Source organism: Acartia tonsa, chromosome 3 (assembly GCF_053477335.1).
Source record: "Acartia tonsa isolate MP-2025a chromosome 3, ASM5347733v1, whole genome shotgun sequence".
NCBI lineage: Eukaryota > Metazoa > Arthropoda > Copepoda > Calanoida > Acartiidae > Acartia > Acartia tonsa.
The window spans coordinates 33,709,948-33,735,781 of NC_137262.1; the positions used below are offsets into that span (position 1 = coordinate 33,709,948).

At 33.1% G+C, this 25,834-nt stretch overlaps 1 protein-coding gene across 2 annotated transcripts in view; it reads left to right on the plus strand.

Moving 5' to 3' along the window:
- Positions 1-25,834, plus strand: part of LOC145313980 (structural maintenance of chromosomes protein 6-like) — a 32,301-nt gene continuing 6,467 nt past the window's right edge. Inside the window, exons 1-30 of one of the 2 annotated variants that reach the window (XM_080153649.1) lie at positions 1-57; positions 592-668; positions 886-995; positions 2,770-2,807; positions 3,247-3,286; positions 3,585-3,679; positions 4,130-4,200; positions 5,588-5,677; positions 8,825-8,902; positions 9,243-9,316; positions 11,166-11,215; positions 11,522-11,546; positions 11,755-11,810; positions 12,013-12,068; positions 12,231-12,335; positions 12,883-12,945; positions 13,607-13,688; positions 13,929-14,001; positions 14,741-14,786; positions 15,634-15,831; positions 16,471-16,561; positions 18,335-18,431; positions 19,192-19,373; positions 19,858-19,901; positions 21,679-21,858; positions 22,763-22,933; positions 23,249-23,379; positions 24,708-24,858; positions 25,242-25,396; positions 25,722-25,834. In XM_080153649.1, coding sequence (XP_080009775.1) covers positions 24-57; positions 592-668; positions 886-995; positions 2,770-2,807; positions 3,247-3,286; positions 3,585-3,679; positions 4,130-4,200; positions 5,588-5,677; positions 8,825-8,902; positions 9,243-9,316; positions 11,166-11,215; positions 11,522-11,546; positions 11,755-11,810; positions 12,013-12,068; positions 12,231-12,335; positions 12,883-12,945; positions 13,607-13,688; positions 13,929-14,001; positions 14,741-14,786; positions 15,634-15,831; positions 16,471-16,561; positions 18,335-18,431; positions 19,192-19,373; positions 19,858-19,901; positions 21,679-21,858; positions 22,763-22,933; positions 23,249-23,379; positions 24,708-24,858; positions 25,242-25,396; positions 25,722-25,834 — 2,776 coding nt within the window. In that variant the 5' untranslated portion in view covers positions 1-23. The remainder of the gene's footprint in view (positions 58-591; positions 669-885; positions 996-2,769; positions 2,808-3,246; positions 3,287-3,584; positions 3,680-4,129; positions 4,201-5,587; positions 5,678-8,824; positions 8,903-9,242; positions 9,317-11,165; positions 11,216-11,521; positions 11,547-11,754; positions 11,811-12,012; positions 12,069-12,230; positions 12,336-12,882; positions 12,946-13,606; positions 13,689-13,928; positions 14,002-14,740; positions 14,787-15,633; positions 15,832-16,470; positions 16,562-18,334; positions 18,432-19,191; positions 19,374-19,857; positions 19,902-21,678; positions 21,859-22,762; positions 22,934-23,248; positions 23,380-24,707; positions 24,859-25,241; positions 25,397-25,721) is intronic. The other variant, XM_080153650.1, reaches the window with a different exon arrangement.

Below are 25,834 nucleotides of genomic sequence, written 5' to 3' on the forward strand. Positions count from 1 at the left end.
CAGATCAAATGCAATGCTGAATAATGTTGAATAATGGTACAACTGATCTAGAAAATGGTAAGTTAATTAAATGGTTTTGCGTACCTACTATACCTAGTATAGTTATTATATATTTTGGCTTAAATAGCTGCTTTATTGATTTAGAATAGTCTTTACATGTGTGTCCTAATTTAAGTTAGGCATCAAACCCATCTGACAACCACTTTTTTGATTACGTTACCTTCGTTACCTTTGTCTGGAAGTCTTACCTATGCATGGTAATAAATTGCACCCTACTCTTAACTATCGATGATGCACATCTGACTATCCTAAAGTTTTCAGTTATTAGGCGGCCTTGAGCCGAAAGTCGAACATATTACTTACGCTCTCTTATCTACATGTTAAGTCACGTTCGTGGGTAGAGATGGGGGAGGGGATGGTACAATATTTTCTACATTTATCCGTTATTAAGTGACACCTGCCGTGTCTCAATATTTTTAAAATTTCCAACAGGACTGGCATTTTAGGTGCTAGATTTCCAAAAATTAAATACTTTTAAAATCATAAGGTAGGTCCTACTGAATTAGATTTTTTTAAAAATTCATTTTGTAGGTCGAGGAAAAAAGAGAACATATGACGACAGTATTACAAATTCTTCTAATGTTATTACAAAATACAGAAAACATGAGGTGAGAATTTTGTTGTGCCAAACAAAAGTCTTAAGTACAAACGTCCTTCTATTGTATTCTAAATCCAAGAAATTCATAGACCAGACCGTGCAATTTTATTTAGGTTCTGAATTGTAAATAAGATTTTCTTTCTTCAATTGATAGTATTTATGTGTCAATGTTGTTTTTCCAACTATGTAATTTTCTGGATTATGTCATCCTTGCTTTTTTAATCTAGAACTCACATCACCAGGATACAGCTGGAGTTATTAAGAAGATCCGACTGGAAAATTTTATGAACCACGGAGAACTGGAATGGGAACCACATTCCAACGTTCATTTTGTTACAGGGATGTATGTTTGTATATACTCAACTAATAAAGCTAATTTTGTTCATATGATATCAATGTTAAACCCTTAAAGGAGAAGAAAGCAGCAATCCTTTGGTTTACTTTTACAGTGTAGCTTCTCAAAGGTCCTGGGAAGGTTAATAGCTATTTGGGGGGGGGGGGGGTATCACCACCCTCTTAAGAGAAATCGGTCAAAAGAACTAGAAAGCGCCGCCCAGCGGATATTCTTTAAGAACTGATCTTTACATAGAATGTAAAGAAAACATTTACGTGCCCCTAGAGGCAGGGTGGGGAAAAACCCAGGGTTTTTTAAAAAAGCCCAACCCAACCCGTAAAAACCCTTAAAACCCTGGGTTTTATTGTTTTTTTTCGGGTTTTATTGGGTTTTTTCATTTAGGAGTCAAATACATTTGATATATTGATTAAATATTAATGTTTATGTTGTAGGTAAAAGGTAAGCAAGATTTCACAATAAACAAGATAGATAATAAAAAAAAACTGGCATTTCGATCAATTATGATCCCTTATTAGCAACGGTGCACAAAATATTCTATTAAGGGGGAGGGGAGGTTAAAAGCTTCAAAACATGGAACCTCCTCCTCTATTCCTAAGCTGTCAACACCCCCCCCCCCCCCTCCCATTAAATTATTAAGGTATTCTCCTTTTTACATCCCCTTAATAAAACCCTCTGCACGCCACTGTAACTATTTCCTTTCATAAATTGTTATGTTTTAGTTAAAAAATCAATTATAATTATGTAATTTACACAATTAATATATCATCAATTTAGTAGCAAAGCGTTTTCTTAAATTAAGTTTTGAAAGTAATTTTATAAACATTTGAACAATAAGTAGAGCATCATTTTTATAAGGGGGGGGGGGGTTAATGCAAACATCTCGTAATCAATGATTAAATAGCACTTAGAACTTTCGATCTGAAATTTTTTATGAGTAATCCTTGATAGGTCTATTTTCCCTAAATCGAACAAAAAGTTGAAAAAAGTAACGGCTGGCGGCTCAGCCGTTTAGCCGTTTTTTTTTTGCCTATTTTGGAGGCAAATTCATCATTAATTACGTAGGAATAAACTTTTTAAAACATATTTTGGTTTAATTCATGTTAAATGATAGCAATAACCATTTTTAAAATTTCTAGTACCTACAGCAACCGGCTAGAACCGTTTGATAAGGTTTTTGAGCGACAAAAAGTATTATGTGGAGATAGGTTTTGTGACTAATTTGCTCTTAAGATAGCCGAAAAAGGGCAAAACATCTGAGCTGCCAGCCATTAGTCATTACTTTTCCAACTTTTTGTTCGATTTAGGGAAAATAGACTTACCTAGGATTATTCATGCAAAATTCGAATTCCAAGTGCCATTTAATCATTGATTACGAGATGGTTGCATTAACCTCTCCCCCCCCCCCTTACTTCATATTTTTTTACGTTTTTAGGTAAAATTTGCTTTAAAATGTTATTAGATTTTAGTCTTTGAGTAAATAGAGGTTTAATTTGTAAATTTTAACGTGAAATTTCAATGTTTTTTCAAAAAACCCAAAAAACCTTGGGTTTTTTTTCAATGGGTTTTTTAAAAAACCCTGGGTGGGTTTTTTTGGGTGGGTTTTTTGTATGCCCACCCTGCCTAGAGGCCTATAGGGGGCGTAGCCGTTAGTTACAAATAAATCTACAATAATAAGAGTCTATTTAGTCTGTTTATGATGTTACGTAGTTTTTTAATAAAAAAGACGTTGCTAAATACAAACAAATCTTTTGTCCTTAGGTGCTAATGGTTCAGGAAAAAGTTCAGTTTTACAAGGTAAATTTTTAGTTCGGATAGATAGATAAAACATTTTCTCAGAACATTAAAGTATCATAGAGTTTCCAATGAAACTTTATTTTTGAAAACTACAGTGTAGAAAAGTCATGACTTGCAATTGATGCCTACAAGTTTTATTATATTACATAACATGAAACAAGGATGACCCCATCCATAATCAGCAAAGTAGCAAAAAATAAAGAAAGCAAATAGGATCAAATGAGTTTTAGGTCAGAAATTTAGTTGTCTTTAAAAAAGATTGGGAAAAGGATATTTAGGATACGAGATGAAAATAAATTGTAGAAAATCACCTATGTACTCAGATATTTGTAGCATTATTGACGGACAAACTGACTGTAAATAAGATACTGAATGGTTTAAATATTAAAATTATTCAGAATCAATTATTTTATGCCTAATTATGTTGTTTTAATTTCAGCTATTGTTCTTGGACTCGGGGGCGATCCTAAGCACATAGGGTAAAGGCTTATTGACATTCATTTCTTGAAATTAAAATCTATTCAAATGCAAAATATCATATTTTATTCTAGGCTCGTATATAAAGGTCTTTAGCATTGTAAGTTAGCGTTATAAGTTTCTTTAGCCAAAATCTCATCGTTTTTTTTACTATAACAACATAATTATCACTAACATGTAGAAGATATCTTCTATATTTAGAAAACTAAAACAATCTGTACTTTATTCTTAATTTAATTAAGAATCCTTGTAAAGTTCTCATCAAAAATAGAAATGAAGTGCAATTTTGTTGTGTTCCAGTCGCTACAGTAAACCTAAAGAGTTTATCCGGAAAGACTGCAACAAAGCTGTTATAGCCACAACCCTAGCCAACACCGGAGATAATGCATTTAAACCAGGAATAATGTTTTACATTTACCGAGGATGCCTATAGACTTACCTTACACAATTAACAGGGATTTTTTATTTTCTAGCATAACAGAAGCATTATTGCTGCGCCATTTATTGACATTAGTCTTATTTTAATTAACATTTTTAACCTTGGTAAAAGATATATTAGGTACATAATTATTATTTCGTTCTTTTATTCTTTTTGCAACATTTCCTAGTAATCAAATGTAAGAGGGGGGGGGGGGGAGACGGGGGGTTGTGCCACTTACTTTTATAACCTAAATCCTAGGGGTGGCAGTTTTCGACATCGTGTTTTAACAGTTTTATATTGTACCTCATTAAAGCAATTGCCCTGTCAAAATTCAGGTTTTTTTTATGGGTTTAGTTACAAAAAGTGGCAAATCCGCCCCCATTAAAATTCAGTTTTTAAATGTATTATTTTATTATTTGAAAATCAGAGGAATATGGTGAGACCATTACAATCCAGAGAACAATCACAGAATCAAATAGTTCATATACAATCAAGGTAATCATTGCTTTTGTTTAGTTTTGTATTTTTGATTTTAAAATGATGATTCCTGGAACGGTTAGTCATTATGTAGCCATTTGTTTGTAAGTCAAGCATCTCTTTAAGAAAGTTAAGTTTAAAACCAAATGTCCTATATTTAAGCTATTTTACATCATATTCACATTTAAGTCCTTGTTTAGATTTTTAAATAAATTTTGTTTCTTCAATAGGTACCTATTGGGTATAATGTCAACTAATGTTTGGAAGGAATTACTTTCATTATACCTAAAGTTGCCAAGGGAGGGGGCGGAAGTGACACTTTTTTAAACCAAAACTAAAAGTTAAAGGAACTCAAATAAATAAAGAATTACAGTCCTGAGATAATGATTTGACATGGCAGTTGCTATAAAGAGGTACAATATGGAATTGTAAAGTAACGGCGGCGGAACCGCCGCTCCCTTCGAAAATCGCCGTTTCCCGCCGAATTTTTTTTGCCTTTTCTTGCCATATTAGACAATTTTCAATCATCTGAGATAAACTTTGTTTCTCATAAAAATTTCCCTTATATTTACACTTGACAATTTTTTTAAATATTGACATGTAAGTTTGAAATATTACAAGTGTCGCGTGAAAATATAAGAAAAAATTTTATGGAAAAAAAGTTTATCTCAGATGATTGAGAACTGTCTAATTTGACGAAAAAAAATTCGCTGGGAAACGGCAATTTTTCGGCGGGAGCGGCGGTTCCGCCGCCGTTTCTTGCCAGTTCCATATTGTTCCTCTTTAAAGCAACTGCGATGTCAGATCTCAGAGCTGTAACTTTTTATTTAGTTAGGTTCCTTTGACTTTTAGTTTTAGTTTCAAAAAGTGTCACTTCCGCTCCCTTCCTTTATATTGGATCAAAAACTTTTATTGATTGATTGAGCTTGATTGATTGGTCCAAACATTTAACCAATAATTACTGGTGATGCACTATCATGTTAGGGTTAGGCCAGATACATATTTGGCCGGATATCAATAGCAAAAATAAGTATTATCATAAATGGCGTTTTATTATATAAAAAAAGCTTAAAACTTTAAAATTAAGTAGGTAACTATTAAGTCGATTCTACTTTTAAACAAATGATCTAATGAACTATTATTACCTTTTGACTTACTTCTACTTTCTTGGTTAGGTAAAACTCAAATCAATTTAGAAATAATGCTTGTAACTGTTTGTTAACAGGGAATTTTGTTTAAAAAAAAAAAATTATAAAGGAAATTGAAACTATCCGGTTGGATATCCGGCATCTTGCCGGATAGTTTCTGTTATCCGCTGGGTATCTGGCCCAACCCTAAACCATATATTTTCGTCCATTTTCTTCTCCCTTAATCTCCCTGACCAACCTATATATTGTTTTGGTAGGGTGCTAAACAACGCGATGCTCCGGTGGCCAAGAAGGCTAAAGAGGTCCGGGATGAAATCAAACGGATGTTGGATAAATTTCAAATACAGGTGATTGCGTTTGTGATTGTGTGTATGTGTGTTTGTGTGTGCTGTGTAGCCATAGTTTCTTAGTGTTTGAATTAAGAGGTTTTGGAGTAGTACGACTACTACACTACTTTTCAGTTACTCGGACAAGATCAGTAACATGTTATGGGTGGATTAAGGGGGGGGGGGGGTAGTTTGAACTCTTATAGGAAATGAAAGTTTGGGAGGGTCGTGTGGGCTTGTTTTTAAAGTTATCAATATAATTCTTTTTGTAGGCTCTCTTATATGAATGGATATACACGTATTTCTTTGAAAATTGAATTTCGGTACTTTCCTTCTAGGGGCTTGTGGAGCAAAAGACCCCCCAAAACACTAAAAATGAGTTTTGACCTTATTTTTAAAGATATCAACCTGATTTTTTTATAATACTTTTTAACATAACCGAATCAACAAACCATTACAGATTTCATTTTCGGACTTTCCTTCTAGGGTCTGGTGGAGCAAAAGACCCCCAAAAACACTAAAAATATGAGTTCTGACCTTATTTTTAAAGATATCAATCTGATTTTTTTAGGAACTTTTTTTTAACATAACCGAACTTGGTAACTTTTACAGATTTTGTTTTGGGACTTTCCTTCTAGAAGCTAGTGGGGCAAAAAAAAACCAAAAAATATTGTTAGAGCTATTAAGCTGATTTTTTTCATGAAAACTTTTTTTCACATGTTTGAACTAGGTAGCCACTAATAATTTAATTTTGGCACTTTCCTTTTAGGGGAAAGTAGGGTAAAACACCTCCAAAACAAAATAAATTGAGTTCTCAGCTTATCTTTTTATCTTTAAAGATAATGAGCTGATTTTTTTAATAGAAACTTTTTTCATTTTTAAAATATTTTTAGTGTTTTGGGGATCTTTTGCTCCACTAGCTTCTAGAAAGAAAGTCCCAAAATTAAATCTGTAAAAGTTACCAAGTTCAGTTATGTTAAAAAAGTGTGATTAAAAAATCAGGTTGATATCTTTAAAAATAAGGTCAGAACTCATATTTTTAGTGTTTTGGGGGTACTTTTGCTACACTAGTCCCTAGAAGTAAAGTCCCCAAATGAAATCTGTAATGGTTTGTAAATTCGGTTATGTTAAAAAAGTTTTCTTTAAAAAATCAGGTTGACATCTTTAGAAATAAGCTCAGAACTCCCATTTTTAGTGTTTTTTTTGGATCTTTTGCTCCACTAGCCCTAGAAGGAGAGTCCCAAAATGAAATCTGTAATGTTTTGTAGATTCGGTTATGTTAAAACAGTATTATTAAGAAAAAATCAGGTTGATATCTTTAAAAATAAGCTCAGAACTCATATTTTTAGTGTTTTGGGGGTCTTTTGCTCCACTAGCCCCTAGAAGGAAAGTCCCAAAATGAAATCTGTAATGGTTCCTTAATTCGGTTATGTTAAATTTTTTTTTTTTAAATCAGGTTGACATCTTTAAAAATAAGCTCTGAACTCATATTTTTAGTGTTTTTGGGGTCTTTTGCTCCATTAGCCCCTAGAAGGAAAGTCCCAAAATGAAATCTGTAATGGTTTCTTAGTTCGGTTATGTTAAAAAAGTATTATAAAAAAAATCAGGTTGATATCTTTAAAAATAAGGTCAGAACTCATATTTTTAGTGTTTTTGGGATCTTTGCTCCACTAGCCCCTAAAAGGAAAGTCCCAAAATGAAATCCGTAATGGTTTCTTAGTTCGGTTATGTTGAAAAAGTCCCAAAATGAAATCTGTAATGGTTCGTTGATTCGCTTATGTTAAAAAAATCAGGTTGATATCGTTAAAAATAAGGTCAAAACTCATATTTTTAGGGGTCTTTTGCTCCACAAGCCCCTAGAAGGAAAGTCCCAAAATGAAATCTGTAATAGTTCGTTGATTCGGTTATGTTAAAAAAGTATTTAAAAAAAAATCTGGTTGATATCTGTAAAAATAAGGTCAGAACTCATATTTTTAGTGTTTTTGGGGGTCTTTTGCTCCACAAGCCCCTACAAGGAAAGTCCCAAAATGAAATCTGTAATGGTTTGTTGATTCGGTTATGTTAAAAAGTATTATAAAAAAAATCAGGTTGATATCTTTAAAAATAAGGTCAGAACTCATATTTTTAGTGCTGTGGGGGGGTCTTTTGCTCCACAACCTAGAAGGAAAGTGCCGAAATTCAATTTTCAAAAAAATACGTGTATATCCAGTCATATAAGAGAGCCTACAAAAAGAATTAGGTTGATAACTTTAAAAACAAGCCCACACGGCCCTCCCAAACTTTGATACTGAATTTCATTTCCTATAAGTGTACAAACCCCCCCCCCCCCCTTAGTATCTGTAACTTTTTTTATTGCATTGTATTATAGACAGCTTTCCACTGATATTAAATTTAAAAATCGTAAGATTTAAAAATAGTTTCGTTAGCAACTAGGGGCCGAAGACCCAGCCTTCAACAAAACAAAACTGGTATTACTTTTATGATTTTTGTTATATTATTATTGGGACATTGTCTTTATTACAATGATATTGGAATATAACTATTATATGCCTACATTTTGTCACTAGTTTAGATTTTTTAATGTAAAACATAGAAAAACAATACTTTAATTATAAATTCAAACAGATTTTATCTGTTTTTATGTCTCTGATAATTCAAACTTGTTAATTTAAATATAAGCATACAGGAATAGGACTACTTGACATGCATAATTATCTGGCTCCTATTTTTATTTCTTAACAGAGTTTTATCAAATTTTCAATTTTTGGGGGGGATAAAGTATAAGAAAATAGTCTAAATCGTTCTAAACAATAACCAAATCTGCCAAATTATTAGGATGTATTTGTGTCTGCCTATCCTATTATATAAAGTAGTTATCTTTTTTTGGGCTGTAGCGAAGGATCTCGCTAATCGCTGATCTGATATGGTTCTTCTTTACAGTGAAGCTTTTTATAGGTCCTTCCTTACATGGTTTTATTTTAGGCTATTTTTCTGCCCTTCCACATCAATTCGAATATATTGCCCTAGATGGTAGGGACGCAGTCGCTAGTACGAAATATTGCATAATTTGCCATATGTTTTTATATTAAGAATATTTTTTTAACGAAAAGAAGGTTTAATAAAAAATGTAAGTTTTCTAGAAACCTAATCTTGCGTACTGTTTACTAGGTTGACTCTCCAATTGTGATATTACATCAAGAAGTTGCCAAGGAAATGTTGAAAGTAGAATCACCAAAAGCTCTCTACAGGAACAGTTTTCTATATATACCTACCAACTTTTTTTTTTAAGCAAAGATTTTCTACGTGTAAGGATTGTCCTAAATTTTTTCGTTCATTTGACTATATTTGACATAAACAAAGTATGTTTAACTAAAAAATGGTTTACATTTCTAATAGTAGGTGCCTTAAATCACTCGCTCTTGTTCACGCACAGTCCCCTTTTTATTCGTGCTTTTTCTCGATTTTTCAAATACTGAAGTCTAAAAAGATCATTAATTTTTTATGAGTTTAAAAACATTCAAGCAATTTACGTCAGATTATCGTAGTTTTAAAAATAATATAGAAAACTCTTCTTTTAAAACTGTTTAGTTTTTACGAGAAGGCAACTCTGATAGATGCGTGCATGACTGAATTTAATGAAGCAACCTTAGAGTTCAATAGGTAAGACTTTTAAAATCTAGTTGTTGTGCCCGTTGCATCTAGGGGCATTGTTTCCAAAGGGACGGATTCAGGAAAATAGCCTAAAACCATCCCAAGACTTAGATAGCTTTAACCCAATTAGGGACCTTTGATAAGATTTTTTCTTGTATTCATTCGAATCCGGTGGATAGGAACCGGTTCTCATCCATACGAAAAAACTATGTCTAGCATCGTATTATATCCAGCTTTCTACGAATATAAAAATGTACAATCAAAAGATTAAAACCATAGGCGTCCAAGGGGGGGGGGTAATGGGCCATTTGGCACCCCCAAACGATTTTGGGGGTGCCGTAGGCACCCCCAAAATTTTGTGAACAATACCCCCCCCAAAAAAAAATTACCCCTACCTTGGGGGTGCCGTAGGCACCCCCAACGATTTTGGGGGGGGGGGGTAATTACCCCCCCCCCAAAATAAAAGTTCTTTAAAAAAATTTTTTTGGAGGGGGTATGAATGTTCTTTAAAAAAAAATTTTACTGATAGTTTATTTTAGGATAGGTTATATTGGTTTAGGTGATTGCCCCACATGGTTAAGCAATTGGCCCCCCGCAGTGGCTAGAAATAGGAGAGAAGCTTGTGTGAAAAAAACGAAGAAACGCCCCTTAAAGAGCGTTGCCACAAAAGGGACTATACCCCAATATAGTCCAACCAGTTAAAACAGTTCTTAACCATGATAACAAAAAATTTAATAGTTTGATCATGTTTTATTTGCTTGGGCCTTTATAAGGGCTAAAACCATCCCGGGGATCTATGATGTAATTGTAAAGCACTGAAGATTCCATAAAAGATACCTAACTAAATTAAATATTTCATTAAATAATGAAAAAGAATTTCTATAGGCGATTTCTTTTGGGAGGATGTCAGGGTGTCTCAAAACTAGTTATAAAACGTACCAGGACCTATAAGACGCTTCACTTTAAAGTATAATCATATTGGTTCATTGGTTAGTGAGTTAATTATTGTATTTTTATGTTCTAAAGAATGAGATACTACTATATATTTGAATAGTAGTGGCGCCCTTAGCATCTAAGAACTCGTGTTTTCTAAAGGGTAAAAAGGGAGGAGAAAAATAGCCTAAAACCACTCAAAGGATTGACCTATAATAGTGTGGAACCATCATGGGATCTATGTGAAGCTTTCCTAAAAAGGAGAACTCAGTATTAAAAGTAATGAAATCTGAAGCTATAGTCAAATAAACCTTACTTACTACTTTATGTTGTAGGATAGTACTTAATAGATTAGGTAGGTGCTTTTTTTACATAATTAAATTACCCCCCCCAAAAATTTTACCCCCGGGGTAAATTAGTTTGGGGGGGGGTAATTACCCCCCCCAACAGATTTGGGGGGAGTATTTACCCCCCCCAACAGACTTTAGGGGGGGTAATTACCCCCCCCAATCAAATTTTACCCCCGGGGTAAAAATTTTGGGGGGGGTAAAAAAAAATTTCGGCGCGCTTCGCGCGCCATTTTACCCCCCCCAAACACGAATTACCCCCCCCCCTAAAATTTTTTACCCCCCCCAAAAAAAAAAGCTTGGACGCCCCTGATTAAAACAAGTTTTTTAGCCGGTGCCTTCGGCACCTCGGGGCTAAAAAAACTAGTTTTAATCTTATAATTGTTTATTCTTTATCCGCGGAAAGCCGTTTATAATAAGATGCGAGAAATAACTATTCCTGACATTAGCAACTGGTAGTATCATTTTTTATGTGGATTTTTCTGTTTCCTATTATTAACTTTTCTGTATACCTAACTTATAACTTATTCCAAAGTATTTGTTTTTAATTCATTTCATTGACCATAATTTTTTTTTAGAGCAAAGCAGAATTGGAAAGAAAAGCAAAAACACTTCATTCATTCAAAAAGAAAGAGTCCTATTTTTCGTAAATTTTATGAAGTATTCTTAAATTTGTATCTTTTCACTGCGGTCTTCATAGTAACAGTACAAGTCTTTAACTTTTGCAATTCTCTAAAAGGATTTTTGCTTTAATTAAATGCTTGAACTAAAGCAATAACCCAAAAGGCTTTTTACTTAAAGAGGACCTAAACTTGTATGATTATTATGTATGATTACTGAAAATATGAATTTTTAATAAGTTTTTATTATGACAGCTTTTTTATTTCTCAATCACCACAACAATTAAATAGAAAAATATGACTCTTTTAATTAGATGAGTTCAAAGAAGTTAAAAACAGGTATGTACTAAAAAATTATCTGTGAATCTATTCTACCGAGTTCTCAACTTTCAGTCAGACGGACGTAGAGACGGACAGATATCATGCTACTTTTGATTATAGATAATTTATGACAACCATTAAGATTACAATGATCAATTATAACTGCACCAGTCTGAAATAAACTTTACAAGAAATGAAATTTTAATTACTACAACATTATTTTAAGGTATGATAAGTCTCAAGAAAATATACGGATGAATAAAGAATACCAAACAGTTAAAGGTAGAATTTTTTATGAACCTTTGCCATGTTCAAGTATTACAATAGTTTTTATATCACAGCCATAAAGAAATATTTAGTTAATAATCAAATTTGTTACCAAAATAACCTCTTTTAATCAGTTTTTCATTAATTCATGCATTATTTCTCTGTTTTTTTTTGTTTGTTTTAAAGATACAAATAATAAAAATTTATCTTTTTGTAGGTGAACTTTGTTGGGCCAAGGTGCATGAAATTCGAGAACTGATAGCTAAGAATGAGGTAAATCAGGATTTCTTAAAATATTCTTCAAGCTTTTAAAAAGACATTTATTTATATCCGATTATCGTTATTTTTAGTAGTATTGTCCAAAATTTAGAATTTGCTCATTTATATTTCAGTAGTGGATTACTTTCCTTCTGTTTCTAAATAAATAAATTTTAGGCTGACCTTGAGGAAAAAAAGAAACAGCTGACTAAGCAGGCTGAGGTTTTGTCAACAGTCACTGGAGAATGCAAACGGCTAGAACTTAATGTGGATGAGATTAATGTAAGTTAATTTATTCAAGTATTGCTTCGATTGATATCCGCTGGATAAGAATCGGTTCAAAGCTATACTGAAAAATCATGTATAGCATCGTATTACAAACACAATATTTAAATACTAATCACAAAATCAATAGGCTACCAGTTTTAATCTTATATATTTTTTAATATCCGCGGAAAGCTATCTATAAAATGATGCGATAAATAAACATTAATTCACTTGAAAAATTAGATTTAAATTCGACACATACAATTACACAAGACCTATTGATTTACTACTACGAATGTACTTAAGCTCAGGGTTATTACGAGATATGACAATTGACGATAAATTGATTTACAGTCTCAACGATGATAAAGTAAATTGCATTGCCCCTTCTGTAGAACACGTTGCTGGCTTAAATGTTAAGAGTTATTACGTTTTGAAAGGATTTTCATGTAATTTATGTTAGAAATTGATTTTCTTCAATGGTAGATTTAACTAACATTAATTTAACATTGTGTGTTTAATCAAAAACCAACAATAACTCTAGAATTCTATAAATGTTAAGGCACAAATGGACGAGGAGAAAGCCAAGTACCACAAACAAGAACAAGAAATGGACAAGATAAAGGTAGCTATTTCTTTTCTACATTGAAAACCTTGATGTAATAGGTAAATTCACCTATTTAGAAATAGTATTTTAACTTTGCACAAATTTCAGCTTTAAATTTGCACGGTTCTTACCTGCCTGTAATTTTTTAATTTCCCATTAGTATATTGGGCCGTAATTCAGCAAATTAATTACAATTAGAATTACTGAACATTTGGATATTTGTATGGCGTAATGTTTGCATAAAACTTCTTTGTGCAGTAACTAAAGGGAAGAGGGTATTAGGAAAATTTTCATTAAAATTGTTTGTCAAAATCCCAGTCCGTTGTCCCTGTTTTTTTTCTAGTGAGAAGCAGTCGAATCTGACATCGACTGACATCCCTTGTGCAGAAAGTAGTCCGGCAAATTAAAATTAAATAAATTTTTTTAGGGGGGGGGGGGGGGTTGTATGGGTATTTCCAATGTGTAATTTTTATACTCTCTCGATCAGTCCTTCAAATCCAATGGGTGAAGGAAGGTACCTTTTACCATCTCATAATAGTAAAAAATATTCAAGAGGTTCGAAAAATTTTTCTATACAAAAAAGTCACAAAGTGAGATTTTTATATCACAAACTCGTGAATGACGGAATGACTGACTTAAAGTAAGACTTATATTAGGTTTAGCTATGTTTTTTTTGTAGGAACAAATTGAAAGTCTGAAAGCCAACAAGAAGGACCTGGATGCTGAATTAAGAAAGAAAGGTGGCGAAAGCAATACATTAGGTATGTGATTAAGTTTTTTTTTGTAATAAAAATATAATCAATCTTTTATGTAAAAAAATTAGTTAGGTATTAAGAACCAGATTTAAAAAAGCCAGTCAAATGTTTGCACAATATGGTTATATGTTAAGGGGGGGGGGGAAGGGGAAGAGGTATTTATGGTATGTGTTTTAAGACTTTAAAACAAAACACTAGAAATACCAATTGTTAGGTACCATTTAATAAGTTTGCATATATTTTTAGTTAAAGAGAAGAAGTTTCTTACGACGGAGATAGATCGGCTGAGTGGAGCTAGCTCGTTGGAAGAAAAAGATAGGTAAGATAAAAATTCCATTTATAGATCACGTGTACCTATAGGTATATTTTCTAGTTCTATGCTTGTTTTAAGATTTCTAGATATTTTTGAATTTGTACGTCTTAACACCTTAAGACCATAACATATTTTTTTGAGTTTGAGTGATCCAGAGTTTTAGCAGATTTTCTTCAGCGGGTGGGGGAGGGGGGGGGGGGTTAGGAAGGGAGTACAATTTTTCTTGGGGTCATGTTTAGTAAGAAAGGGATTGTTGATTTACCCTTCATATCAAATTTCGCCTGAATATTAAGATAGAAAATGCTTAGAAAAAATGAATAATATTTAGATCAACTGCAGTTCACGGTCAAATATTCGTGGTAACGAATATTTCCAAAAATCTATGAATTTTAAAGGCTGCTAGCTGCCAAACGACTGAACGAACAGATCATGTCCGCACACTGTTTTAAGCGGCATAAGTAAGCCTACAAATAATATGGAATAGCCATAAATCAATAATGCATAATTATCTCGCAGTGCAGAGAAATGCGCGAAAAAGACATATTTTACGCGTTTTTTTCTCCAGTGAAGCTTTCCCTGTGCATCATTAGATCTTGGTTATTCCAGATTATTTGTACGGCTTCTTATGCCGCTTAAAATGATGTGCTGGTATGGCAGCTAGCTAGCAGCCTTAACAATTATAGATTTTTGGAAATAATCAGGAATATTTTACCGTGAACTGCAGTTGATCCTAATATTTTTTTAGAAAAGAACAGGAAAGGCAACACAGATTGGATACATTATTCAAGAAGGTAAGTTTCCTTTAGAGTGGGTCAATTTCAATGATATTTTTATATGGGGGAGGGGGTCAGATATTACTATTTGCAAGAAAAAATTTGTCTTAGAAGGGACCCTCCAGTTTTTAGATGCATGGGCGGGGCTCCCTCCCCATATACAAAAATAATTTTTCCTCAATTTCAGATTTCTTACTTATGTACCTAACTGTTAAAACATTTAGGTGTATTAAGTACATTCCAATTCCAAAATCGACCAACCCTAGTTTCCATCATATTACACTTTAATCTCTCTAACTTTTAATTTCTTCTTCCTTACCCTTATAAACTTCTATATTTTTTCTCAGGCTTTACATTTTTTCCAGTACAGCTTCAAAACCGATTACCGATGGACTAGAACCGGTTCTCAGCCATATTGAAAACATACAATTTTCCACGAATATTAAAATAAAATCATAAAATTAATACCCGTTCTGTTAGCTCTGGCCTTGGACCCCTTGGGTTTAACAAAACTGACTTAAGTCCAGTGTTGCGGAGCCGTTTAATTTTTGTGCGGCTCCGGCTTTTTGACTTCTGAAGGTTTTAAAAGTTAAATTTTTGATAACATTGGACTTAACTTAAAACTTAAAAGGGGCATTTATTCACGACACAACAGAGTTACCTAATTATAATTAGTAGGTAAAAAATCTCTTTTTTAGCTATCCCGGAGCCGGAGCCGTTTTAGAACTAAAATAACAGCTCCGGTTCCAGCAAAATGAGGCGGCTACCGGCTCCTCACAGCTGCTTCAGTCTTATAATTTTTCCATTTTTATATCCGCGGAAAGCTCTCCACAATAGATGCGATAAATTACATATTCTTGTTTAGAAAAACGAGTTGGATGAAAAGATCAAAATTGAAGGCACGACCCGCGAGTACCAAGACGCTGGGATCAGAGAGGAATCAGAGAAAATTAAAAGTCTCATGATCGACCACAATGAGATATCACAAGCGATTGAGGATAAATTGAGAGAGATATCAAGTTTGAAACATCAACCACCTATTTTAGCCATGTTTGGTAACAAGGTAATTATCATATTTTTAATAGTGAAGTTTTTCTATAACTAGGTTCGGTACGTCCGCTTAACTTGTAACGAATAGCTCTTTTCGTTAATTTAGACATGTTAGAATTGTCCTTTTTTGGCAACAGTACAATGTGACATAATTACTCTATTCATCTGAGCTTTGGAATACTGATTCCTAGGACAATATAGTACAATATTATTCAGCTTCTTTAGTTCTGACACTCTACAAGTGTCAATGTCCGTTTGTTCTACCATTTCAGAACTACGCTTTTATGGATGTTGTGATCCTTGTTTATCAAAAAAGTATTTCTTTACAATTTAAAAAATTTGCCTGATTTACAATGATCCTTTGGGTTTAAAGCCATATAAATAGGGAACGATGGCTGTTTATTACACTATTCACCAAAGTTTAGAACGTTTTCTTATTCGTTTGCCTAACATCTTTGGGAATTTTGATTATTGGTTAATTAAGTTGAGTGTTAAAACGTTTCAACCACTTATATTAATCTAATGAAGGGGTATTTTTGTGTATCATCATTGGGAATGTACATCAATTTAACGGCCATTGTCTTATCCCTTTAGATCCCTGGCTCAAAGCTCATAATCTAAAATATCTCCAACTTCATATATTTCTATTTAGATACCTCAACTGGATCGAGAAATAAAGATGATGGAGAAAGAGTTTAACAAGATGCCTATTGGACCTGTTGGCCAATATGTTAAGCTAGAAGGTAATGTACATCTTCATCTAAAAGTAACAGGATCTCCTTCTGTCTGTACCATAGGATCTTGCTAACCGCTATACCGATATGGTTCTCCTTTATAGGGTATCTTCTTATAGGTTCTTGGAAGGTTTATTACTATTTTGGGGGAGGATACCACCACTCCCATTTATTAATCGCCCTTAGAAACAATTAACCCTAAATGAAAAATCAATTTTTCTTCATAAAAAATTGAGAAAATTTGACTAACCCCCGCCCCCCCCCCCCCCCTCCACACATATACACATAAAGAAAACTGAAAATTTTTATTTCACTTTTCCTTTTTGAATATTAAATAAAAAATATAAATCTATCCCTACCCCCCCCCCCCCCCCCCTCCTTCCCTTGTAATGAAAGGTACATTAGTGGAGTTCAATATGTATGTTTACCAATAGCAACACAAAGAATTAAACTTAAAACAAGGATGACAACATCCATAAAAGCGAAGCTCTGAAACGATATGACAGACGAACATTAACTATTGTCGAGTGTCAGAACTGAATATACAAAATATGAAAATATAAGGTTTGGAAAAATTATACGTAAATTTGTTGCAAAACTAAACTTATTAAATGCAGAATTCTATTTAAGGACATACTGACATTTTAATACTTGATTATAGAGATGCTTCGCTCATAATATTGTACCTTATTGTAATAGGAATCAGTAATCAAAAAATCAGATCAATCGGATGATTTTATCACATAAACAAGGATGACAACATCCATAAAAGCGAAGCACTGAAACGGTAGGACAAACGGACATTAACACTTGTATAGTGTCTAAACTGAATTATCAGAATATAAAAGTTTAAGAGTCGAAGCAAAATTGTAAGTAAATTTGTTGAAAAACTTCTTGATACAGGATAATGTTTACCTATTGAGTTTATGGACATACTTACATTTTTAGGATTTGATTATAGAGTTACTTCGCTTAAAATATTGTTCTTTGTTGTCCCAGGAATCAATATACCAAAAATCAGATCAAACGGATAATTAGATCACATAAAAATTTGCTGTTGAAAAATTAGAAAAATCAACATGTTTAAAATGGACGTACGGACATTCTGGTAATGATTATAGAGTTGCTACGCTTTCTAAATCGTACCTAACTACTACAGGAATTATCATGCAAAGTTTGAAATCGATAGGACAAATCTAACATGCCTAAATTAACGAATAAAAGCTATCTATCTCGGACGGACTGACCGACCCTAATTATAGAAAAGCTTCGCTTTTAAAAATTGTTAGTAAAAAAGTAAAAAAAGCAACATGTTTAAAATGGACATACGGACATTCTGGTAACGATTATAGAGTTGCTACGCTTTCTAAATCGTACCTAACTACTACAGGAATCACCATGCAAAATTTGAAATCGATAGGACAATTCTAACATGCCTAAATTAACGAATAACAGCTAACTATTTCGGACGGACGGACCGACCCTAATTATAGAAAAGCTTCGTTTTTAAAAAATTCTTTCATATCATTTCTAGGTATTAACCTTAGTAAGTTTCTGTCCATGTGTAACGCCCTTTGAACCTTGGCCGATTTTTACCTATTAAAGTTTCAATTTTATTCGGCTATGAACATCATGAAAGGATTTGCATTTGTCCAGCGCACTAATTGGATATGTATCTATCTGCCAAAGTAGGAGGGTCAGTGGCGTGTATAGAGTTTTGCTTGAGGGATGCTTAGTTTAGATTCTATATAATGATCTTTTTCTTTCAATAACAATGTTTAGGTGAGGCTGGTGTGAATGGCCAATTAGGAAAGCTGATAGAAACAGAATTGACAAGAAGTCATCTAACAGCTTACCTCACTGACAATGATCGTGACAGGTGCGTTAAAAACCTTTCAACATTTTCTTTTGGATGTACATGAAAAACTATTCCAAATGTATTTTTAATCAAATGATTAATAATAAAAATCTAATGTTAGCTAGCATATCAAAACTTTACTGGTTCATGGGTTCATATTTATTCAATTATGCTGCGCAATGAAGGCTTTGTGTCATGTCAATTTTAAGCAAAGGTGTTTCTTAGTGTAGTATTTCATTGAGATGTTACCCTTTGTTTGGTATCATTCATGAGGTTGCTTTAAATGGAACACCTACCAAGGAGGGGAAAATAAAAAAAATGTTTTTATTACCCCCTCCCACCCTTACACATAAATTTTATTTTCTCCCCTTTAGTCGGAAATTCCATGTAGAATATAATTATAACTAGCAGCTTCGCCCCTAACATCTAGGGGCTTTGCCCCAAGAGGTGATAAAAAAATTAAGGTGAAATTCGTAAATGGACGAAGGAAATCTTCTGCAAAAAAAGGACCAAGGAAATCTTCTGCAATAAAAAAAAGAGAAAAAATGGGGGGGGGGTTGTTTTTGGGGGGGTTGGGGGTGTCCCACCCCCCCCATGAAAATAGCTTAAAACCATTACAGGACCAGTAGGTATAATCCCTAAAAAGTAGAGCCCAATCGGTTCAGCGGTTACTGAGATCTTAAGCTTCAGACGGACAGACAGACAGACGGACAGACATCGTTCTACTTTGTATTATAGATATACACCCTTGATCAAATCTTGATTTCTTTTCTTTTTCAAGGCGAGTTCTTCAACAAATAATGGACCGAGTGTATGGCAGTGACAAAAGAGGAAAGCCAAGGATATTTACCTCAAGATTCATTGGGCGTAGACACGAGAACTTGAACCGTCCAGACAGGCAGTCATACAGGGTTGTTCTAGACTACCTCAAGATAGAAGATAATAATGTTTTTAACCATTTAGGTCAGGAATTTTGATGATTTTGAATAATATTATATTTTCAAATATTCTTTGTCCCTCCTTTTATCTGTTTATAAACAGCTCTAGTGTTTCAATAAATTGGCAGAATCAATATATAGAGAAAATTATGAAATAGTTGTTCAAGGGTATGTGCACGAAAGAGATCAAATAATTTCAGTACTCTACTGCAACAACCTAAACTAATCTATCTTTTGATTAGGTATAGACTTGGTCATTATTAGAATTAACTAGAAAATACATACCAACTTTTTATGAGAAAAGAGTGATTTAAAATATTAAATCTTCTAACGCATTGGCTTCTTTTGTGATATATGTAAAAAAAAAGTAAATAACTAAAGGGGGTGGGGTAAACCTTTTTTAGGTGCGAGCAAGGGTACCCTCTTAAGATGTTTTTCTGTAAAAGAGAACCAAATTGGTCTATTGGACTGCCCATTCTGCAAACTTTAAAAGAGGTTATTTGTTTCAGTTGATCAGAAGTCTATTGAAATGGTTCTTGTCTGCAAAACTCAGGTATTAAGATTTTTTATGTATACCTAATTAGAACAGCTTTTTATGTAAAAGTTCTTCCATTAGATTCTGCATAAGTTGTTGGCCTTGTTTTTTGTATTAAGATATTTGTTTCGGTATTGCGCAGGGGTGGAAAGATTAGGGGTGGGGGTAATTTAATAATATGTGGAAGGGGTAAAAAATTTAGATATTTTTCTCCTTGTTTTAGGGAAAAAAATTAGGGGGTAAAAATGAATTATTTTGCAGCCGGGGAAAAAAAGAATTTTGTACAGCCCTGAGCTGGATCTTTAAATCATTTTAGTGGTGAACCAGATCGGGGTGCACCAAATTTCAGCCAATCACAGCGTTGCATTTTAAAAATGCCGCGCTGTGATTGGCTGAAATTCGGCGCACCCCGATTTAAATCACCATTAAAATGATTAAAAGATCCAGCTCTGGTATATTTTCTAAGGACTGCTATTGTTAATTACTTATTAAGTCAATCATAAGGTTATGAGTAATGAAACATAATATTAGTATTTTTTAACATCTAGTCTTAAAAATTAGAGTAGGGGTCTTTTTATTAGTAGCGAAGCTACTCTATAATTCACTTTGTCCGTCCGTCAGTCAGTCAGTCAGTCAGTCCGTCAGTCCGTCAGTCCGTCAGTCCGTAACGCTATGGGGGAAATGGGATTTACTCAGCTCCTATAAAAGATAGAATGCTGAAATTTTTTGACAACATTCCCATTATTAAGGAGCACAATTGACTATAAAACATCATTTGCGGTCGGACCGATTTTTAGCAGGTTTTAGGCTATTTTTATATTTTTCACATTTTTCTCTATATCTTCAGTGTTTATGGTCCGATTTTCAAAATTTTTTCAGTTACAGATATCAAAATTAAATTTCCTGTCGTTTAAAGAAACAATCATGAAGGCCAGACTGCCTTTTTAGCAGGTTTTAGGCTATTTTTATATTTTTCACATTTTTTTTCCATATCTTCAGTGTATGGTCCGATTTTCAAAAAATTTTCAGTTATAGATATCAAAATTAAATTTCCCGTCTTTTAAAGAAGACAACCATGACGGCCAGACTGCCTTTTCAGCAGGTTTTAGGCTGTTTTTTTTATATTTTTAACATTTTTCTCCATATCTTCAGTGTTTATTGTCCGATTTTCAAAATTTTTTCAGTTGTAGATATCAAAATTAAATTTCCCGTCTTTAAAGGAAATAACCATGACGGCCAGACTGCCTTTTTGGCAGGTTTTAGGCTATTTATAAATATATTTAACACTTTTTTCCATATCTTCAGTGTATATGGTCCGATTTTCCAAATTTTTTAAGTTCTTAAGGATTTAAAAATTAATTTTTTTGTCGTTTCAAGAAAACAACCATGGCGGCCAGACTGCCTTTTATCAGGTTTTTGGCTATTTTTATACGTTTTACATATTTCCCAAGATCTTTGTTTATTTTGATCCAATTTTCAAACTTTTATGGGATATCAGTATCAAAATAATTTTTCCCATTGTTATGAGCATCTTTAATATAATTTACTTTGACCATCGTCATCATACAAAATAAAACAAGGTTTCATATTTATCTTATCCAATAAATCTATTCTTGATTTTAGTAAAAACCTTTTAAATCTACCTGTACGTATTCCCATTTACGATTTTTTGTGCTTCGCTACTTATGGATGTTGTCATCCTTGTTTTTATGGAAGAATCAGATTTATTTTATTTTGACAAAAGAAAAGGAAGAAAAACTGTTTATCTTGAGCTTATTACCACTAATCTTTTAAGGATGAAGCTAAAAGGTTGATGAGTCGAGTCAGTGATGTTCCCAAAAATGTCATGTACACTATCACCTATGATATGTATCGTTTTTTTCCTGCCAAGACGAGCTCCAGCTACCGATCCTATTTTATGGATAGTTTCACTGGCAATGGTCTCCTGAAAGCCACTATGAAAAGTCATATACAGGTTAGTATGCGTTTCCTTCATATTTTTTTTTTGCATGGTTTGGTAAGTCATCTATTTGTTACACCATTCTACCTTCTCTGTTTCTTTATCTCTCTATGGATTTTTATCTCTATCTATCTTACTCCATCTTTCTTTCTTCTGTTTGATCTTTCTTTTTGATTTTTTTGATTTATTAGTTGGGGTTTGTATGCATAAGCGTGAAGAAGACAAGAATTTGGGGTGTCATTCCACTCCCCTCCCTTCTTATTGAAAGGGAACTATCCACGAACAAGAGCAAGTGATTCTAAGCACCTTCCAGCATTGATCCATAATATTTTTTTAGTGAATATACTAGTTTTATGTTTAATATTTGGTTTATCGACTAAAAAATTATGTTTCACCATGGTTTAAAATGAAAAAACTTTGAGATGTAAAGCTTATTTTGATGCATTATATCAAATGCTTTGTTGAGTTCTAAGGACAAAATAAAATAACTCGACAGAAAAGCATCAAATGGTGTAAATTGCAAAAGTACATTGATTAAACAATATTATAAGTTATCAACCCTCTTCTAAATATGCATTTTTAATAAAAATAATATTTTTGTGTCAAGGCTTTTAGACAACAGTTTGAACCCATCAAAACATTTGATAATATTGCACCAAAAAATGCTTAATATTTCAATTTTTTATATAAAACCATCGTAAAAACCTAACTTTTTAGTCGATAAACCAAATATTAAACATAAAACTAGTAAAACCTAATCTTTTTTAAAAAAAAGTTTATAAGTCATTAGTTTTCATGAAAACTAGTCTTGTAATTTGGAAGAATATTGATTTGTCTAAATTAGATAAGAACGAATGATTTGGTTTGGGTAAGGACACACCTTTTACAATTTGATAATTATCGACATTATTTTGTTCAGGACATGAATTCTGAATTGGAGCTGTTGAAAGCTCAACTGGATGAAAAAAATAGAGACATTACAAACTCAAAAAATTCAAGAAAATCCTTTGAGTGCGAGAAAACGCGAGCTATGCAGCAAATTGTTTTGTATAGAAAACAATTGCAGCAATGTAGCTCTGAAATTTCTAAGGTTAGATACTTTTGTTCAAGATTAGATATTCCAATACATATCAAAAAGCATTTCTTTTTCGCAAATATAGAAGGGAGTTGTTTCAATGATAGGGTTAGAGCTCCTGGAAGTTGAGGGAGAGGGTTACTTGTGGTGGGGGAGGGGGCCGGGGGATACTGTGGGATTATATATAACTTTCAAGGAGATATTAAAGGTTAGGTATTAAAGCTCTACATTAATATATATTTATAGTCTTAATGGCTTACAATCTAATTTCAATGCAAATTCTCGGTGAAATGGACAATTCTAAATCATTATTAACAATATATATTTAAGGTAAAATCTGAAGAGGATACTGACACTTCTGACCTGGAGAGTTATAAAATGAAACTGAAGACTAAGGAGGAAAAGCTGGAGAGTATCAAGAGGTCCATAGAGATCAAGAAGGAGGAGAAGAACAAGATCAAGTAGGATTTGGATTTTTATGCAGGGAGGGAGGGGACATTGGGCAGTTTTTTATACTAGTAGTAGTTTTTATAACAACGTTTTCTTTTTCGTTGGGTCAGCAACTTTATCGGTCATTGTCTTATCCCTTTGGATACCTGATTTTTCTGTGCTAAAAGTGCAGCTACTATTATATATTTGTGTGTATGTGTGTAGCATTTGTTTCTTTGTGTTTGGATCTATAAGTAGTCATGGAGAAGGATAAAAAACTTTGTGCCTAGCAACAAGGGACAGCTGAAACCATGATCAAGCACATAATGACTTTACTTGCTGTCTCTTTGGAGCTCCTTATTTTACCTCATAAACGTGTAGAATGGCAGGTGTCCCTAACAAAGCCACCATAATGATTGGCAATCTCTGCAATTGGTCAAGGGTTGTAATGAAATTACGTACGTTACTACAAACTATACAATTTAATCTTTCTTACACAATCAGGCCAAAGTTGCATGTGTATTTTTGAGTAACTCGAACTCTCACTATTTTCTTAACTCAGTGCATTACTACTGAGCTACTACACTCCCTGCAGCTTCTCCAAACTTTATAAAGTTTATGAATAACAAAGCTATCAATATGTTTAACTAGCAAACATAAATGTAACTCTCTTGTTTATTAAATTAAAAAAAACAGATATAATAAAATTAAGAGATCAACCTAACGAAGAAGCAGGGGTGTATATTCTGCACAAGATTTATTTTTTTCCCCTGCTACAAAATTTTTTATTTTTTTTCCCCCCTAGATTTTTCTTAAAGTAGGGGGGGAAATAGAAAAATATTTAAAGAACTCTATATTTTATTTATTTTATCCCTCCTACCACACATTTTTTTAGTTTTTTTAACCAAGGAGGGGGGCGAAATGGAAAAATGTTTTCAGTTTTCTTAATTTTTACATTTTTTTCCCCTCCAACCACTTTTTTATTATTTCCCCCCCCCCCCCTGAGCCGGGGATCCCATGCAGAATATACACCCCTGTGAAGAAGTTATATTTCGTGATTTATTGACACAGATATTGATTTCCATGTATTGAAGGACATATCTAGCTAACTTCTTTGAGAAATATTTTCTACATTTCATAATTTTTTTTTATTGGGTATTGGTAAGTAATTACCTAAAGAGTTCAATCAAAATTCATCAAATCAGAAATCTTTGTCTAAAGGTGCAAGATATTTCAACTTAAATTTCTATCTCAATTTCTTTAGGATTTTAGGAGTAAAGATATTATCAATGTCTTTCTCTCAGATCATTAGCTTTAAATGGAGACAAAAGCATTTTATTTAACATTTTTTTCATTTCAGTGAACAAATAAAAAGGCTAGAATCAAATCTTATGAGCATGAAGAACGAATTGTTTTCGCAGCAGGACAATGAAATGAATGATATGTTGAGCAAAAGTTTGGTTGAAAAAAATCAACAGCTTCGGAACAAAACTACGGAAAAGAAAAATAAGGTTAATATATAAATATAATTTTTTAAAGACTGTGTGTTACAAAGATATTTATCGCATTTTAATAAAGAGGGTCCTGAGGCCCCGTCTAAAATTTAAATTTATTATATTTTATTTATAGAAATTCACATTTATCCTATTTTTTGTGTTCTCATGTTATTTATGCTGTTAATCAATTTCATGAAGGCCTGTTTTTCCTACTTTTGAAAAAGATACATAAATGCTCAAAATAAAAAAAAATTAAAACCAAATAGTAATGCTATTGCGCGGCTACTTTTATAGGTAAGGTATGTCCGAGTCCGTTAGTATCTTTATATGAGTTCGTTAAGATGTAAATAATGTAATCGCTTTAGTTTTAAAGAAAAGTTACCTTTTCTGTATTTTAGGAAAAAATTGTTGATCGTCTAAAAACCCAAATAGACGCCACTGAGCAAAAGATGCGCAAGAACAGAGAGCAGGAGGATCAATACAAAGTTGCTGCAATCAAATTGATTCCTGACGAGATAAAGCCAAAAAAGTCATCAACAGACCTCAATGCCAGGTACGACCAGGGTTGGAGGGGACATAGGGCTGTTTATTGTACAATAGTCCCCAAAGTTTGATAATGAAGTTTTCTTAGTCGTTAACCGAACAACTTTGAAGACTTTTTATTGAATTTTAATTGGTTGGTTCACATACTAAGTGAAATCTACAGAAAAGGTAATTTTGTGTATCATCATTGGGGGAAAAACATCAATTTATCGGCCATTGATTTATCCCTTTAGATCCTTGGGGCTAAAGATAATTTGCACTTTTTTGCCAGTTAAAATATGAAATTCTGTTATTATCTTGACGCAGATGTCACTCTTCAGAATTGTATATCTTAGGGCTGTGAATTTAAAGAAACGGCTACAGAATGACGAAGATCCAAATATAGAATCAATTGTCACTGAATACGAGGAGTTTAATAGAAGACTGCTCCAGTACAAGAATGAAATAG